Source organism: Protopterus annectens, chromosome 15.part0 (assembly GCF_019279795.1).
Source record: "Protopterus annectens isolate FY-2018-M chromosome 15.part0, PAN1.0, whole genome shotgun sequence".
Taxonomy (NCBI): domain Eukaryota; kingdom Metazoa; phylum Chordata; order Ceratodontiformes; family Protopteridae; genus Protopterus; species Protopterus annectens.
In genome coordinates, this window is record NC_056749.1 from 85572930 (window position 1) to 85593392 (window position 20463).

A 20463-nucleotide genomic window follows, 5' to 3' on the forward strand; every position below is an offset into this window, starting at 1 on the left:
GTTTGTCCTGGACATGTTCGGGTCGATTCTGTAGTCAGATGAAGACATCAGGGTATCCCGGTGCAGTGTCATTCTGTTGCCACTGTTTGTCCTGGACATGTTCGGGTCGATTCTGTAGTCAGATGAAGACATCAGGGTATCCCGGTGCAGTGTCATTCTGTTGCCACTGTTTGTCCTGGACATGTTCGGTCGATTCTGTAGTCAGATGAAGACATCAGGGTATCCCGGTGCAGTGTCATTCTGTTGCCACTGTTTGTCCTGGACATGTTCGGTCGATTCTGTAGTCAGATGAAGACATCAGGGTATCCCGGTGCAGTGTCATTCTGTTGCCACTGTTTGTCCTGGACATGTTCGGTCGATTCTGTAGTCAGATGAAGACATCAGGGTATCCCGGTGCAGTGTCATTCTGTTGCCACTGTTTGTCCTGGACATGTTCGGTCGAGTCTGTAGTCAGATGAAGACATCAGGGTATCCCGGTGCAGTGTCATTCTGTTGCCACTGTTTGTCCTGGACATGTTCGGTCGATTCTGTAGTCAGATGAAGACATCAGGGTATCCCGGTGCAGTGTCATTCTGTTGCCACTGTTTGTCCTGGACATGTTCGGTCGATTCTGTAGTCAGATGAAGACATTAGGGTATCCCGTGCAGTGTCATTCTGTTGCCACTGTTTGTCCTGGACATGTTCGGTCGATTCTGTAGTCAGATGAAGACATCAGGGTATCCCGTGCAGTGTCATTCTGTTGCCACTGTTTGTCCTGGACATGTTCGGGTCGATTCTGTAGTCAGATGAAGAAATCAGGGTATCCCGGTGCAGTGTCATTCTGTTGCCACTGTTTGTCCTGGACATGTTCAGGTCGATTCTGTAGTCAGATGAAGACATCAGGGTATCCCGGTGCAGTGTCATTCTGTTGCCACTGTTTGTCCTGGACATGTTCGGGTCGATTCTGTAGTCAGATGAAGACATCAGGGTATCCCGGTGCAGTGTCATTCTGTTGCCACTGTTTGTCCTGGACATGTTCGGTCGATTCTGTAGTCAGATGAAGACATCAGGGTATCCCGGTGCAGTGTCATTCTGTTGCCACTGTTTGTCCTGGACATGTTCGGGTCGATTCTGTAGTCAGATGAAGACATCAGGGTATCCCGGTGCAGTGTCATTCTGTTGCCACTGTTTGTCCTGGACATGTTCGGGTCGATTCTGTAGTCAGATGAAGACATCAGGGTATCCCGGTGCAGTGTCATTCTGTTGCCACTGTTTGTCCTGGACATGTTCGGGTCGATTCTGTAGTCAGATGAAGACATCAGGGTATCCCGGTGCAGTGTCATTCTGTTGCCACTGTTTGTCCTGGACATGTTCGGTCGATTCTGTAGTCAGATGAAGACATCAGGGTATCCCGGTGCAGTGTCATTCTGTTGCCACTGTTTGTCCTGGACATGTTCGGGTCGATTCTGTAGTCAGATGAAGACATCAGGGTATCCCGGTGCAGTGTCATTCTGTTGCCACTGTTTGTCCTGGACATGTTCGGGTCGATTCTGTAGTCAGATGAAGACATCAGGGTATCCCGGTGCAGTGTCATTCTGTTGCCACTGTTTGTCCTGGACATGTTCGGGTCGATTCTGTAGTCAGATGAAGACATCAGGGTATCCCGGTGCAGTGTCATTCTGTTGCCACTGTTTGTCCTGGACATGTTCGGTCGATTCTGTAGTCAGATGAAGACATCAGGGTATCCCGGTGCAGTGTCATTCTGTTGCCACTGTTTGTCCTGGACATGTTCGGTCGATTCTGTAGTCAGATGAAGACATCAGGGTATCCCGTGCAGTGTCATTCTGTTGCCACTGTTTGTCCTGGACATGTTCGGGTCGATTCTGTAGTCAGATGAAGACATCAGGGTATCCCGGTGCAGTGTCATTCTGTTGCCACTGTTTGTCCTGGACATGTTCGGTCGATTCTGTAGTCAGATGAAGACATCAGGGTATCCCGGTGCAGTGTCATTCTGTTGCCACTGTTTGTCCTGGACATGTTCGGGTCGATTCTGTAGTCAGATGAAGACATCAGGGTATCCCGGTGCAGTGTCATTCTGTTGCCACTGTTTGTCCTGGACATGTTCGGGTCGATTCTGTAGTGAGATGAAGACATCAGGGTATCCCGGTGCAGTGTCATTCTGTTGCCACTGTTTGTCCTGGACATGTTCGGGTCGATTCTGTAGTCAGATGAAGACATCAGGGTATCCCGGTGCAGTGTCATTCTGTTGCATGTACAATTTGGCATTATTTTCCTCCTGTCCCTTCTCTTGCACTTGCTGCACATACAATATGCAGCAAAGTCCTTTGCTGGATCCATGGACATCTAGCACTGCTCCACTAACATTGTGTTGGATTGCTGTAGCCCTCTCTGGTCTCCAATGAAGGTTTGCAGCAGAAACCAGAATATTCCTCCATCCCTCTGGACAGGTGAGTTAACAAAACTGTACAGATTTCCTACGACTCCAGCTAGCTCACTAAGAAATGGGACTGCTAAATGAACCAAGGACTCCAAAGTTCTAGTCAGAGCTTCTTCTTCTGCACCAGAAGCCAGCCCTCCCCACATAATCTGTTTATAGAGAGTGATCCTTCTACCAATTTGCTTTACAGATCTAAGTGAGCTACCAACTCTCTGTGATCAGTATTACTATTCTGGTGTATAACAGAACTGCAGTATGAATGGCAGCATCACAAAATAGTTCCTACAATTGAGGAGGACCTTCTATTTGTTACGACAGCAGTGAATACCAATCCCATTACTTTTCTGTTACTATAGCAACAGAGTTTGCCTGCCAAGTATCAGAACAATATAATAAGTAGTCCTAATTACTTAAAATGATGTATATAAAAACAACAAAGCCACATAGCAGATTACTGTGACAGGAAGTGACCGATTCTTACAAATCACTAACTGTTAATATTCTGTACTGGCATTTCAAGAGTTTCCAAAACTGAAACCTCGGAAAACATTCCACAGTTTTAAAGCTACAGGTTATTAAATGCAAATATCTTACCTCATTTCCCATTTTATCCAGGGTTCTCCAAAGATTGTTGTAATCCAAGTAGGCAAAAGGATTCCAAACAGGAGGGAACGACCCATGGAATGGGTATGACTTGCCCTAAAAATATGGGAAAAGGAAAAAGGAGAAGGGCAAGAAGATGAGACAAAGAATGAATTAGAAAAAGCACAAATATTAAACAACAAATAGAAAAAGCACAGATATTAAACAAACAGAAAAAGCACAAATATTAAACAACACATAGAAAAAACACAAATATTAAACAACAAATAGATAAAGCACAGATATTAAACAAACAGAAAAAGCACAAATATTAAACAAACAGAAAAAGCACAGATATTAAACAAATAGAAAAAGCACAGATATTAAACAAATAGAAAAAGCACAGATATTAAACAAATAGAAAAAGCACAAATATTAAACAACAAATAGAAAAAGCACAGATATTAAACACATAGAAAAAACACAAATATTAAACAACACATAGAAAAAGCACAGATATTAAACAAATAGAAAAAGCACAGATATTAAACAACAAATAGAAAAAGCACAGATATTGAACAACAAATAGAAAAAGCACAAATATTAAACACCAAACAGAAAAAGCACAGATATTAAACAGATAAAGCACAAATATTAAACAAATAGATAAAGCACAGATATTAAACAAATAGAAAAATCACAAATATTAAACAACAAAGGCGAGCAAAGGTAGGTTGTGTAGCAGAAAAAGAGAAGGAGAACATGGGTAGAAAGAAAACGTAAAATAATGTGAGAAGGAGAAGTGAGCAGCAACGAAGAAGAAAAGGGATGAAACAAGGGATGAAAGGGGAAAGAAAAAAGCAGGGAATTGAGGAATACACAGGAGTTGAATGGGGTAGCAAATAATCAATAACAGCAAACAAACATCCTCTATACAAAATACAAGGGCAGTGAAATACTGATGCTACATTCAGGGAACTGCATTGATCTGTTCATTAAACCCCCTGTCTAGTAAATCAAAAGTGACATTATCAAAGGCCAGCAATAACAAAACCTGTAAGAAAGACATTTTCAAATGCAAACTGATCGCACTCAGATTTTTTAAACTTCATTTGGTTAAAAGCAACCAGACAATCTACCCTTGGTACTTTCAGGATACATACATATAAAACTGCACTAAAGCACCTCAGAAGACTCTGATCTTGTTAATCACCTCCATCAGTGACCAGGCTCAGCAGAGTTCACTAAATAAGCAAAGCACATTAAGGAATACGAGTAAGAGGATGCCTATAGCAATATTGGTTATTTAAATTCGTGACAAACACATCAGAATAATGTAGGGTGTATGTAATTTACATTTCTCTGTGCTTACACCCCCGACATCTCACTACTCCCAGGTTCTTATTTTTATCTGTGGATGGAGGAAAAGTAATCCACACAACTCCCTTTCTTTCCACCCATTCTTACTTTTAAACTGATAAACAGGTTGCACAGATAAAATGCTAAACCAGGATTGCTGTGGCTGTTATACAATGAAGCAAGAGCTGAATACACAGAGGTCTTTTAGCATGAAGCACTCACAGTAATGTGGTTTGCAAGTGGAACATCCACAGTATCAGACTGTCACTACAGTGAAACACAATAATGAAAAAATAGAAGTAGTAGGCATCAGAGGGTCATGTGCTGTCATTACTATGAAAATACAGAAGTAGTAGGCATCAGAGGGTCATGTGCTGTCATTACTATGAAAATACAGAAGTAGTAGGCATCAGAGGGTCATGTGCTGTCATTACTATGAAAATACAAAAGTAGTAGGCATCAGAGGGTCATGTGCTGTCATTACTATGAAAATACAGAAGTAGTAGGCATCAGAGGGTCATGTGCTGTCATTACTATGAAAATAAAGAAGTAGTAGGCATCAGAGGGTCATGTGCTGTCATTACTATGAAAATAAAGAAGTAGTAGGCATCAGAGAGTCATGTGCTGTCATTACTATGAAAATACAGAAGTAGTAGGCATCAGAGAGTCATGTGCTGTCATTACTATGAAAATACAGAAGTAGTAGGCATCAGAGAGTCATGTGCTGTCATTACTATGAAAATACAGAAGTAGTAGGCATCAGAGGGTCATGTGCTGTCATTACTATGAAAATACAGAAGTAGTAGGCATCAGAGGGTCATGTGCTGTCATTACTATGAAAATAGAGAAGTAGTAGGCATCGGAGGGTCATGTGCTGTCATTACTATGAAAATAGAGAAGCAGTAAGCATCAGAGGGTCATGTGCTGTCATTACTATGAAAATAGAGAAGTAGTAGGCATCAGAGAGTCATGTGCTGTCATTACTATGAAAATACAGAAGTAGTAGGCATCAGAGAGTCATGTGCTATCATTACTATGAAAATACAAAAGTAGTAGGCATCAGAGGGTCATGTGCTGTCATTACTATGAAAATACAGAAGTAGTAGGAATCAGAGGGTCATGTGCTGTCATTACTATGAAAATAGAGAAGTAGTAGGCATCAGAGGGTCATGTGCTGTCATTACTATGAAAACAGAGAAGTAGTAGGCATCAGAGGGTCATGTGCTGTCATTACTATGAAAACAGAGAAGTAGTAGGCATCAGAGGGTCATGTGCTGTCATTACTATGAAAATAGAGAAGTAGTAGGCATCAGAGGGTCATGTGCTGTCATTACTATGAAAATAGAGAAGTAGTAGGCATCAGAGGGTCATGTGCTGTCATTACTATGAAAATAGAGAAGTAGTAGGCATCAGAGGGTCATGTGCTGTCATTACTATGAAAATAGAGAAGTAGTAGGCATCAGAGGGTCACGTGCTGTCATTACTATGAAAATAGAGAAGTAGTAGGCATCAGAGGGTCACGTGCTGTCATTACTATGAAAATAAAGAAGTAGTAGGCATCAGAGGGTCATGTGCTGTCATTACTAAGAAAATACAGAAGTAGTAGGCATCAGAGGGTCATGTGCTGTCATTACTATGAAAATACAGAAGTAGTAGGCATCAGAGGGTCATGTGCTGTCATTACTATGAAAATAGAGAAGTAGTAGGCATCAGAGGGTCATGTGCTGTCATTACTATGAAAATAGAGAAGTAGTAGGCATCAGAGGGTCATGTGCTGTCATTACTATGAAAATAGAAAAGTAGTAGGCATCAGAGGGTCATGTGCTGTCATTACTATGAAAATACAGAAGTAGTAGGCATCAGAGGGTCATGTGCTGTCATTACTATGAAAATACAGAAGTAGTAGGCATCAGAGGGTCATGTGCTGTCATTACTATGAAAATACAGAAGTAGTAGGCATCAGAGTGTCATGTGCTGTCATTACTATGAAAATACAGAAGTAGTAGGCATCAGAGGGTCATGTGCTGTCATTACTCTGAAAATACAGAAGTAGTAGGCATCAGAGGGTCATGTGCTGTCATTACTATGAAAATACAGAAGTAGTAGGCATCAGAGGGTCATGTGCTGTCATTACTATGAAAATACAGAAGTAGTAGGCATCAGAGGGTCATGTGCTGTCATTACTATGAAAATACAGAAGTAGTAGGCATGAGAGGGTCATGTGCTGTCATTACTATGAAAATACAGAAGTAGTATGCATCAGAGAGTCATGTGCTGTCATTACTATGAAAATACAGAAGTAGTAGGCATCAGAGGGTCATGTGCTGTCATTACTATGAAAATACAGAAGTAGTAGGGTTGGGAGGATGGCCTAATGGTTAAGGTGTTTGCCTTACAAACACAAGGTGCAGGGTTTGAGTCTCACAAGGGATTATTGGCTAGGCTTAAAATGGCTCACAAGGGCAGTTAGCTTAGTACTAACCTATGAAATTACTATGAAAATACAGAAGTAGTAGGCATCAGAGGGTCATGTGCTGTCATTACTATGAAAATACAGAAGTAGTAGGCATCAGAGAGTCATGTGTTGTCATTACTATGAAAATACAGAAGTAGTAGGCATCAGAGGGTCATGTGCTGTCATTACTATGAAAATACAGAAGTAGTAGGCATCAGAGGGTCATGTGCTGTCATTACTATGAAAATACAGAAGTAGTAGGCATCAGAGGGTCATGTGCTGTCATTACTATGAAAATACAGAAGTAGTAGGCATCAGAGGGTCATGTGCTGTCATTACTATGAAAATACAGAAGTAGTAGGCATCAGAGGGTCATGTGCTGTCATTACTATGAAAATACAGAAGTAGTAGGCATCAGAGGGTCATGTGCTGTCATTACTATGAAAATACAGAAGTAGTAGGCATCAGAGGGTCATGTGCTGTCATTACTATGAAAATACAGAAGTAGTAGGCATCAGAGGGTCATGTGCTGTCATTACTATGAAAATACAGAAGTAGTAGGCATCAGAGGGTCATGTGCTGTCATTACTATGAAAATACAGAAGTAGTAGGCATCAGAGGGTCATGTGCTGTCATTACTATGAAAATACAGAAGTAGTAGGCATCAGAGGGTCATGTGCTGTCATTACTATGAAAATACAGAAGTAGTAGGCATCAGAGGGTCATGTGCTGTCATTACTATGAAAATACAGAAGTAGTAGGCATCAGAGGGTCATGTGCTGTCATTACTATGAAAATACAGAAGTAGTAGGCATCAGAGGGTCATGTGCTGTCATTACTATGAAAATACAGAAGTAGTAGGCATCAGAGGGTCATGTGCTGTCATTACTATGAAAATACAGAAGTAGTAGGCATCAGAGGGTCATGTGCTGTCATTACTATGAAAATACAGAAGTAGTAGGCATCAGAGGGTCATGTGCTGTCATTACTATGAAAATACAGAAGTAGTAGGCATCAGAGGGTCATGTGCTGTCATTACTATGAAAATACAGAAGTAGTAGGCATCAGAGGGTCATGTGCTGTCATTACTATGAAAATACAGAGTAGTAGGCATCAGAGGGTCATGTGCTGTCATTACTATGAAAATACAGAAGTAGTAGGCATCAGAGGGTCATGTGCTGTCATTACTATGAAAATACAGAAGTAGTAGGCATCAGAGGGTCATGTGCTGTCATTACTATGAAAATATAGAAGTAGTAGGCATCAGAGGGTCATGTGCTGTCATTACTATGAAAATACAGAAGTAGTAGGCATCAGAGGGTCATGTGCTGTCATTACTATGAAAATACAGAAGTAGTAGGCATCAGAGGGTCATGTGCTGTCATTACTATGAAAATACAGAAGTAGTAGGCATCAGAGGGTCATGTGCTGTCATTACTATGAAAATACAGAAGTAGTAGGCATCAGAGGGTCATGTGCTGTCATTACTATGAAAATACAGAAGTAGTAGGCATCAGAGGGTCATGTGCTGTCATTACTATGAAAATACAGAAGTAGTAGGCATCAGAGGGTCATGTGCTGTCATTACTATGAAAATACAGAAGTAGTAGGCATCAGAGGGTCATGTGCTGTCATTACTATGAAAATACAGAAGTAGTAGGCATCAGAGGGTCATGTGCTGTCATTACTATGAAAATACAGAATTAGTAGGCATCAGAGGGTCATGTGCTGTCATTACTTTGAAAATACAGAAGTAGTAGGCATCAGAGAGTCATGTGCTGTCATTACTAAACGAAAACTCCACCCAGAAACTCAGAACATGTCTGAAATCATATTGTGATGTCCTGTATACTGCTAATGCCACAATACCATTTTAATTATCTGACCACTACTTTGTAATTCTTTATACCCCAAATAGCCTATGGCGACTGCCATAGTGATATGATTTTATTTCTCAGACTGTCTTAGGTTCATAGGTTAGTACTAGGCTAACTGCCCTTGTTGGCCATTTTAAGCCTTGCCTGTGTGAGAAACAAACCCTGCGTCTTGTGTTTGTAAGATAAATAACAACCATTATGGAATTGTCTTCCTACTATAGTACATTTTTGGCCCCATAATACAATACACAGTTAACATGTGACCCCATAATATGACTAGATGCGACAAATCAGATTATTTGCTTCTGCATTCACTAAAACTTATGTTGCTGTGAACCACTGCCTTCTTAGACGAATTGTGCCAGTGTGTTTTTTTTTTTTCATATGCCTGATTGTGGTAAGAGTAAGCAAGGTGTTTCTTGGTATGCTTAAATCTTATTGCAGACTAAACTGCACAAGTTTTGTAATGTGTGTTCCTACAAAATTTCTACACCATTCCCTATAATGTCTTGGAAAGTATCCCATGTAACATGCCTGTTCAGTCAGCTGTGGCTGAGAGTTGGCACTTCGTAGCCCCACAAAGTCAACAGCTAGCAATGTCTGGTATTCCATGCTGCCTGTTCAAAGATAATTTTCTATAATTACATGGATAAGAAATGCCATTTCACTGGCAAGGAAAGAGTACTTCCCATTCTGGGTATGTACTATAGCACTGCAGTATAACCGACACCCATTTTTTATATAAAGATTCCTGAAACTAACAGTGTGGAAACAAATTTTCTACAGCAACATGAATCTTTTATAACACTTTTCCAACCTCAGCCACTATGCCCCCAGAATGAGTGGTGACAATGAAAAGTACAGACAATGTACAGACATTATGCATTGAGAGACAAATTCTTTTCAGAAAAAGCATAAGAACCAACTACGAAAAGGATGGTGAAGTCTCCATGGCTTCTGGCAGAGAAAAATAGAAATGAAAACATTGAAAGACATTGCAAGATACAAAGGAGTTAATGGCACTAATCTACACCATGGTGATATATAAAGAAATATTACTATGTGATGTGGTTAACTATACTGAAGGGTAGAGAAGCCCTTTAAATAAAATGGAACTTTACAACTTTGAAGTAGGTTGTGAAAAAGTTCATAAGATTAAGTTTGGCTTGTGTTTGAAAATAAAATCCCTTATAATTGCCACATTCATCTTGTGCAGCTTAGATAAGTATGAATGGAGTTGAGCCTCTTGTAAGATGGCTACTGCTGACATGGCTGGATAACAGGCTATTTTGGGGAATTCAAATTCACGGCAGAAGTAGCAGAAACAGATTTGGTTACGTCAGTAAACACACCAGATCTCACCTTTTTATTGTGAGAAACCATCAAAGCTCCCCATTGTTGTGTGGCTGTACACTTACAGCCATATAATGTAATATAATCAGTTCTGAGACTGCCAGCTCTCAGAGAGAAAAAAAATGTTTTTGCAGTGATCTTTAAACAGCACATTCTTCATATCTGAAATAACAGTGGTCAAAAATGTAATTTACCAGTAAGCAGTTTTATCGAAATCTAGTCATATTACTTAACAGATAAAACCTTGATCTTTTAAAGCCTTTTAATATGTCTGAGATGTCAGATATACCCATGGTAGAAAAAATAAGTCTTTTATTGCAGTTTTTATTAAATAAATCATTCATATTGACTACTGCAGCCATCTAACTTCCAAAAGAATGCATATAAGTAATAAAAATTAAAATTGCATTTTTCCAAGTTAAATTCCATTACCTGCTTCAATATGAAAGTTTATACAGACTTTGCTGTTTCTCTGTTGTCATTCTGAAACGAGTTATGCTTCATTGATTTTCAACATCAAAAAATGCAACTTAAAACTATAAAATCACATAAATCTTTTTTGCAAAGGAGTCAAACCATCCAGCAACCTTGCATATAGAAATATGGCCATCCACACCCTAACCAGATACCACTTGCATCATAAACAATTGGAGTGTGCCACCTGCTCATGAATGTGCATTCAACAAGCCATAATAAAATGAACTTCAACAAAAGGCTCTTGGAAAACAATGCCTCCCTGAAATGCATGCTGATGCTGGTATAGTACCATTATTTTACATTTAGGAAATGGTATTTATTTCAAAAGACATTTATTGGGCTAATTTCTTATAGAACTGTGACTTTCTGATAAATAAATGTAAGTCACCAATGGAAGTCATGCTTCTGGCTGAAAAACAAAAGATGTCCATCATACTGATCACTGCTGAAATAGCTTTGGCCATGTGGCTGGCAAGATTCTGCTCCAGGACTCCAAGTAAGAATCCTGGTAGACAGATGCTTTTTCTTTTCCTTGGACGGGAATATTCCTGTATGCTTTTCCACCATTTCCATTAATATCTAGGGTACTTATGAAGATTCAGAAGGAATCTCCCAAGATCGCTTATGGGGACTTCCCTTCTAGTCCAGCCAACGGCGGTTCTCCCTTCTTTTGGAAATGGTCAGGGGCAATTACCACAAGCCTCCTCACAGACTAGACCCACTTGTACAAGAACAAGGGGATGATGTGGTCTTAATTCCTGTTAGGCACTTCATTACTGATGATGTGCAGCAGGTACTGTTATCATCAGCCCCATTTTTCCTACATGGGGTCAGGGAATCATGTTAGCCGTTGCCATCTCTCTCTTGATTCAATGCCACACTCCTGCCTTCATTGATACTCGTGCTCAACTGTCCAGATCTTCTTTCACACAATCCATCCCCCTCTTTGCTGGATGTCCATGTTCCCTCTTACCTTATTCCTGTCTGTCCCAAATCTTCCTCACCAGATTGTCTTCTGTTTTTCTGCACATGTGCCCAAACCATTGTAATCTGTTCTCTTTGATCTTTTCTGCTATTGCAGCTACTTTGGCTTCCACTGTTATGTTCTCATTTCTTTGTCTGTCCCACAGAGTGCATCCTAAAACTCTTCTCAGGCACTTCATTTTTATCACCCCCAGCTTCTTCATCTGCTCAGCCTTTACTGCCCAGGTTTCTGTACCACACAGCAGTACTGGTCTTGTACACATTACTTTTCAGCTTCTTTGGCATTCTTCTGTCATACACTACACTTGACACTCTATGCCATTTGGCTGCAGCCCCTCTGATTCTAGGTTTGACCTCTTCATTCAGACTTCCTTTCTCCTCAACCACCCTCCCAGATGAAGCTGTTTACTTGCTCCACTATTTTCCCTTCTATTTCAATTCTCAGCTTCTTCTGATTTCCCCAATTTGCTGCCATTACCACTGTCTTATCTGTGCTTAATTTTATCCCATGTGCCGTCAGATTTACATTCCATTCTCCTATCCTTTGCTGAAGTTCTAGCTCAGAGTCTGCCTGTACTGCCACATCGTCTGCTTACAGCAACTTTGTTGCATTTGATGCATCTCTGATGGTTGTTAATACTAGGAGCATTAATAATAAAGTTTTTTATTGGAAAATTTACTACATTATCACAAGACTGATGTTGTTATTGTTTGTGAAACATGGTTAAGAGCAATGACTGGAAACCTGTTCCAGTCAGGGTATAAATGTTTTTACTGTAACAGACATTCTAACACAAAATCAGGTGGAGATGTTATGATAGGGATTAAAATAATTATGAGACCTGGGATTATTACATTTTCAATGATAACACCAATACTATAGACTGTGTAACAGTGACAATAAGGACAACCTTGGAACATATAACAATTGTTGGAGTCTATAGACCACCAAAGCCAAGTGCAGATGACCTAGGGGTAATCATACATTTCTTGCATGAAACAAAGCAGGGAAGAATAATATTAGCTGGGGACTGAAATGTACTAGAAACAGACTGGAATAATTAAGCAATAACAAACAAAGTGGTGTGCTATATTGAAGATTTACCCACAGTTGGTATGGTTTAATCACAGGGGCGAAGCCTGAGTGATTAAATAAAGCCAACCATGGTAAATTTCAACATACCACAACCACAGAGTCAGTTATTGCTATTATGCAATGACATTATTTAAGGAAAGAAATACTTACTTTTCTTAAATGATGTCTTTGTATAACGGTGCCATACTGTCTTTCCATGGCTGGTGGTATCCTGATGCCTTGGTTTGATGTACTGTGCATGCATATGGGACTTGCGTTCATGCATACTCAGTACATCAATACTTCGAAAAGGAAGCAACAGAGAAAAGAATGTATCTGCTGCTCCATTTTTGTTTTCTTTCTTTTTGTATTAAAAAAAAAAAGTTTCAGCTACTTTAGGAGTAGGAGAGAGAGAGAGAGACAGACTGGAGGAAATGCGAAGAACATCAGGTGCGTGTCTTTAGTTTTAAATAACGTACCTGATGTTCTTTGTATTTCCTCCATGCTGCCTCTCTGCTACGTCCGCAGTCCGGACTATAGATTTTTTTTACTTTTTGTTAAAAAAAAATAAAAGAAGTTATGGAATATACAAATGGAAAGAAGTCTGGGTGACTCTACCTTTTTTCCGTTGGTATATTATGGGATTTACAATGGGCACGCTGGTTGGGCCGGCCAATCAGCGTTCTCATTTTCGAATATTAATGGACAGTTATTGTACAATAATGATTTGACAGCATTAGTAAGGAAATTATTTACAACTTATATTCAGGAACAACAACTGCTTCAGACTGTGAGAAAAACTACTAGGGGACGGAACATACTAGACATTGTTTGTGTTCCTAAAGCAATTACAGTTACTTCAAGTAAAGTTTTAGCACCATTGATGTGCAGTGATCGTGGGGTTCTAATGGTTAATTTGTTGCTAGATAATGCTGTCAAATTGAAATCTAAACCAATGCACAGAAGGTTAATTACAGATTATATGGAAGCAAAACAGTCACTATGCAAAACTAACTGGAGTGAGGTGCTCAGTGGGAAAACTGCAGATGGAATGTGGAAAGTTTTGAAAAAGAAATTGAATGCAAAAAATCAAAACAATATTTAATATCCGGAGCTAGGCATACAATATCAGGGGGATATATTTCCATAGGAGCTAGATAGCTGATTAAGATGAGGGACAAAAAATATAAGAAATGGAAGAGAGATTGAACTACAACTTCGAAAACTGAAAAAGATGGACAAACAGATTAAGCATAGTGTGAGAGAAGATCAAGAAAAATGTGAAGAAAATTTATATAAAGATATTGAGCATAATAGGAACCCTTTTATAGATACATAAGTTGTGGAAGGAATAAAGACACACAAATTGATAAACTGTGTGCAGATTCTAAAACTTATTCTCAGGCACAACAGATTATAGATTTACAAAACTCTTATACAAAACAAAGGGGATGATATATTGTCCTAGTGACATCCAGATAACCTCAGATACTGGAATCAAATTAGATTATATTGAAAAAGAACTGCACACATTGGATCCAAACAAAGCACAGGGAGGAGACTGAATTAGTAACAATTACCTGAAAACATTTCAACAAGAACTTATGGTACCATTACATCTATTCAATGGGTCATATAATATGGGGAGATTCCTCAAGATAGGAGACATGCTCTTATTAAATCTGTCTTCAAGGGAAATGGTAGTAGGACAAACCTAGAGACATATAGCCCCTTAAGTTTACTTTCATGTTGTAGAAAAATAATGGAGAAGGTAATACTGGTTAAGTTATTGTCTTAGCTGGATGGGTTGGGACTTGAGGCCATATATCAGCATGCATATGTTGAAAACAGATCTATTACCACCTGTAACATGATGTTCTATAACAATATAACAACAGCTATGAATGAAAAATTGTGCTGTGATGTAATTTATATTGCATTTACTTCAGCATTTGACAGGGTCATACAGAAAATACTGATCAATTAATTAGTACAACGAGGTATTGATGTACTCTTGATGAGATGTATGGCTTACAAATAGCACATGGCAAGTATCATGTAGCAAGTGGACAGGTGAAATCCTTGGTTACAGTGAGGGTGTCCCACTGGGCTCTGTCCTAGGCCCTTACTTGTTCAGATTGTATCTTTCAGACCTAACTTTTGTGTCTGAGGTGTTCTACTGTCTATATGCAGATGACCTGAAATTGGGTAAACTGATTACATGTGTTACAGATAAGGCATGTCTGCAAACTAACTTGACTAAATTGACCATTTGGGCACAGGAGAATAATATGCTAATAAATGCATCAAAAACTAAGCATATGAGATTTGCGAGACATAAATTGAAAGGTGAACAGAACACAGCATCCATGGGACCTGACAACATCCCAGGTTGCATTGTACACGAACTACAGAATGAACTGGCACCCCACCTAAGTACCATGTTCAATCATAGCCTCACCTCAGGCTTTGTGCCCACTGAATTGCCCACAGTGACAGTTATTCCACTCCACAAAGGGGGAGTCACCATGGACCCCGGGAACTACTGCCCCATTAGCCTGACAAACCTGGTCTGCAAGGCTATGGAACGTATCATCATAGAACTTATAAACAACGACATTGGTAATCTCCAAACTCTGGACCCCACCCAGTTTGGGTTTGTAAAAGGCATATCATGTCTCCTAAACCTGATAGACTTCTTTGAAGCGGTCACCAAAGCCATAGATGAGGGTAAGGTGGTTCACACAGCCTATCTAGATCTCGTCAAGGCTTTTGACACCATCCCCTACTCTGGAATTATAGATAAACTCACTAAACTAGGTATAAATCCCTATGTCACAAGATGGGTTTCCAACTGACTTACTGACAGAACCCACACTGTGAAAGTAGCAGAATCCAAATCCGACTTCAGACCAGTGACAAGTGGAGTACCACAGGGTTCAGTCCCGAGTCCTCTCCTGTTAGCCTGTACTTCAGAGAAGTAGATACTAAACACAGAAGTTCTTTGGCTAATGAAGTTCGCAGATGACTGCAAACTAGGAGCCATATTCAAAACTCCTAACGATATGGACATCCTACAAAAGGGTCTCACTGAGTCAGATGCCTGGTGTCAAAGCCATGGCCTCAAGCTCAATGCCAAAAAGTGCACTGTCATCCCTTTTGGTAAAAACTCTGTATCTATGAACTACCACATAGGCGGTAGTCTACTTAACACCTAAAGTGTGATAAGAGACCTTGGGACACAGGTGGACAGTAGTCTCTCCTTTGATAGTCACATCATCACAGTGGTCAGAAAATCCTTCTACGTGGTACCTCATCACAAAAGGTTTCTCATCCAGAAAAAAAGAGGTCATTGTTGCCCTCTACTCATCACTCATTAGATCCATTATAGAGTACAATGCCCCTTTTGGTATGTACCTCACAAGACATCTACAACAAGTGGAAAGACTGCAGAAATACCTCACAAAGAGGATTACCGGCCTCAAACAGATGTCCTACACAGTCCTTCTCAAAAAAATCCAGCTTTACTCCGTCGCATATCGCCTACTCAGAGGCAATGTCTGCCTAATATACAAAGATATGTCAAACTCAGAGCTGTTGGACATGCTCTACTTAAAGAAATCCCAATCCCTCCAAGCTACACACTTTAGGGACCTAAACCTTGTCACCACAATAAACAGAACATTCTGGAGGGATAGAGTCCTGTCTCAGAGATTTCCGATACACTGAAACAAACTACTTATCTATATCAAACAAAGCTCCTCATTAGCACTCTTCAAGAAAAATCTTGATGATTGGATGGGAGATAGGAAATTCACCCTGGGGATCACTTCTGTGGCTCTATTTGACAGGGGCACAGGAAAATAATTTTCTTGGGTGGCGAAAGCCAGGGTACCTTTTTGGCTAGGCTTATATATGCCCTAGTTCCAACAGCCTAGTACCTATGTATGAATATTTAATACAGCACACTGATTGAAACTGTAGACTCATTTATGGTCCTGGGTATATGGATAGATCCAGCTATGAGTTTTTCTAATCATATCAAACAATTGGTTAATGATAGTTATAGAACTATAGGTTGTATAAAAAGATTTATAAAGTCTAGGAAATCAAAAATGATGAAGTCATTGTTTGTTAGTTACATTAGACCCAAAGTTGAGTATGGAATAACAATATGGAAACCCTATAAGAAAACAAGCATGAGTAAACTGGAATGAGTACAGTAGAAATATACCAAGGGCATCCATGGATGTGAAAATTTAAATTATTATGAAAGACTAAAATATCTGAACTTGTACAATGTCTCTTATAGAAATCTAAGAGTTGATCTTATTCAAGTATTTTATTTATTTACATTTGTTTACCGGGAAATTCCGACTGGACATAGGTCCTTTTTCAGCGGATGCCTGGGGAAAAAAGCTCCACATCATGTACATGATAAATAGAGATACAAAGTTGCAGCAACAACATTACAGGTTGTTGGCTTTAATACAATAACAAGATATTGATTATCAACAGTATATACAGTAAATGTTACAAGTTAAGATAGTTTCTTGTCTTTTATAATATTAGTAACAAAGTTGTCAGACAAGATTTTAAAGTATGTAAGTATACAGGGCATTTAGGAACAACTACCCCTGGGAATGTTTGGGGTTATCAAAGAGTACTAGAGAATCATCAGATAACCTATGTAGACTATCACAAAAACTGATTGTCATCTTTATGGCTTTGCTTTGGCCTGAGTGGACTTTTGTGGATAAGAAAGAAATTATGTATTGTTACTATTATATAAAAAGCCCAGAATTTCCAGACACAAGGTATACAAAATGATTAAGGAGAAATTAGAGGAAAGAAAAATACTTCCACAAGAAAAGCTGTCAGAAGCTTCAATTGAAAATTTGCATTCATTAATACAACAGATTTGTGAAAAACAGTATATGGATCAAGAAACTTTAATTTATTTGGAAAAGAAGCAGAGGAAGTGTGAAAATATAAACAACAAAACCGAGAGATATTTTACAAGTATAAAAAAGAAATATGGACATAGGAAAGAGAGAGAGATTTCATATGGTGCAATTTTTGCGCAAAGGAGAAAGCCAAATTAATTAATATAAAGAAGGAAGCCCCAAAGATATCAGAAGAGAAATACAGACAAAGGCATCTGGATATGGAAAGTTTCACAATAAAAAACATATCACAAAGATGGAACATAGAAAAGAAGATTAATAAAGTAGAAGTTGAGAAAATAGAGGCTGAAGTTATGGAGTACCTGCGAAGTCAAGGATTTGGTGAAGAAGGCTTAACACAGGTTACATCACAGCATGATGGAACAAGTCCCCAAAGTAAGGAGAAGCAGAAAGATCAGGAAACATCTGAAGAAGAAATATGGGCATGGGAAAGAAAGAGAGATTTAATTATGGTGTAATATTTATGCAAAAGAGGAAACAAAACTAACCAATACATAAAGACCAGCACCAAAGATATTTGAAGAGAATACAGGCAAAGGAATCTGGACATGGAAAACTTTACAATACAAAATATAAGACTAAGAGGAAAACTAGAAAAGGAGATTAGTAATGAAGAAGTTAAAGAAATAGAAATTGAGGTTATGGAGTACTTGCGAAGTGAAGGAGTCAGTGTAGAAAATCTAGTTCAGAAAGCACCACAACAGGATAGAGAAATGGATATCCAAATTAAGGGGAAACCAGTGGAATGGGAAGCAATCTGCCATATGAAGATAATTTGGAGCCTTCCACAGGAAACCAGTAAAACTGTTAAATTGAAGCTTGACAGCAAGGGAAGGAACAAGAAACTGTGAAACTCTGATGCAGTCAATGATTCAGTCAATGTTGAGGAGCAATAGGCCAGTGAGTTCCCATATGACAGAGCAACACATGGAACAGGATGAAATTGAAGAGAATGTGCCACAGGAAGATGCCATAGAACCTTCTACGGACTGCTCGCAGGAAATGGAAAACAAGGGATGTGCAATCAGTTTGGAAGAAAATGAGCTAACAGAAGAGTTGTTTGATTTAATAGATATAGACATATCAAGATCAATGAAAGAAATAGACTGCAGAAGGTTAATAAAACCCAAAATGTCAGAAGTCTGATAAAACAAATGAACTCAGTAATTAGGACTGTTCATTGAGATTCATGTGATATAATAGAAGTAAACAGGATATATTACTGTGAAGCTAAATTAATATTCTTCTTCTTCTTTCAGCTGCTCCCATTAGGGGTCGCCACAGCAGATCAACTGTTTCCATTTCCTCCTGTCCTCTGCATCTTGCTCTGTCACACCAACCACCTGCATATCCTCTCTCACTGCATCCATAAACCTCATCTTAGGCCTTCCTCTTTTCCTGTTACCTGGCAGCTTCATCCTTAGCATCTTTTCCCCAATATACTCTGCTTCCCTCCTCAGCACATGTCCAAACCAACGTAATCTTGCCTCTCTGGCTTTGTCTCCAAACCTTCCAACCTGGGCTGACCCTCTAATATACTTATTCCTAACCCTGAAGCTAAATTAATAAGTGATAAAATTCTACCGCAAGAACACATGTTAGTGAGGGAAAGGAAGGGGAGAAATCGAATATCAACATGGAAATATCAAATAGAGAAATTATAAAGTAGTTAAGACAAGAAGTGTCACTGTTAGAAGAGGGAACAGATCAACAAAAATATTAAGATAGATGTGACAAAAGCAATATGCAGTATTAGGACAGACCAGGATCTATTAGGCACTATCGCAAATAACAAACTAAAAATTTCAGCACAGGTGGAAAAACTTAGAAGATATGAAGACAAATGTAAATGAAAAAGTACAAAATAAGCAATTTATTGATGACCCAAAAAGTTTTATAGAGAATTGGGAAACAACGTAAAAAGGAATTGAAAGACTGCCAAAAAAAGAAGAAATAGATACATTTTGGAGACATATCTATGAAGATCCTGTGGAACAAAGATGCTAAATGGATAGAAGAAGTTAAAGAAAGAATAAGTAGTTTAAAGGTGACGGATATGAAATGGGATGAAGTAACAGCCAGGGAGATTAAAATAAAGTTAAGAAAAGCCTGTAACTGGAAAACTCCTGGAAAACCGCTCAGTGGTTTAAGAATAAAACTCATGATGACCCACATCTGATGAAGTGACAAAACGAAAACATATGTTTTGAACGTTAATGCTGGTGATTTCAATAAAAGTGTGATTTTAATTGACTGAGTGTTTACGCTGCTGAAAAACACGTGGTACATTTGGCAATTTCTTCGCTGAATGGGAGCTTTATTGTGCATCTCTGGGTTCTTGTTTTGGATTTACAGGCCTCCAAGTAAACCGTTGACCCTCCTTGTGGTCTTAATTGTGTGGTAAACAATCTAACACTTGCTCCATTTGAACAAGCTAATCTGGCTAACTTGAGGTATTTAACATGGAAAACAGTTTTATTGATTGCTCTGACCTCTGTAAAAAAAAAAAAGAGTAAGCTCTTATGGTGAGTCATCCCTACCTCATTTTCCATAAGGACAGGGTTTCTTTGAGAACAAATCTTTCTTTTATGTCTAAAGTGGTATCTGAGAATCTTTTAAGTGAAATTACCCATCTCCCAAGTCTTCTTTTCTGAATCTAAAATGAGGGAGAAAGGACACACCATAACTTGGATGTCCACAGACAACTCAGTTTTGACAGAGCTAAATCATTTAGATCTTTGTATCAATTGTTCATGTCTTGTGACACTAAGAAGAAGGAACAACCTATGTCACACTATTTCCAATGGTTGTCTCAGGGTATTCCATTTTGTTATACTCACCATAACAAATCTATTCCAGGGAGGGTCAAGGCCCATTCTTCTAGGGCCTTGGCTTCA

General features: G+C 39.1%; 1 protein-coding gene across 1 annotated transcript in view; it reads right to left on the minus strand.

Moving 5' to 3' along the window:
* Positions 1 to 20463, minus strand: part of LOC122789724 (amine oxidase [flavin-containing]-like) — a 1342089-nt gene that overhangs the window by 1101845 nt on the left and 219781 nt on the right. Inside the window, exon 4 of the mRNA XM_044057159.1 lies at positions 3032 to 3136. Coding sequence (XP_043913094.1) covers positions 3032 to 3136 — 105 coding nt within the window. The remainder of the gene's footprint in view (positions 1 to 3031; positions 3137 to 20463) is intronic.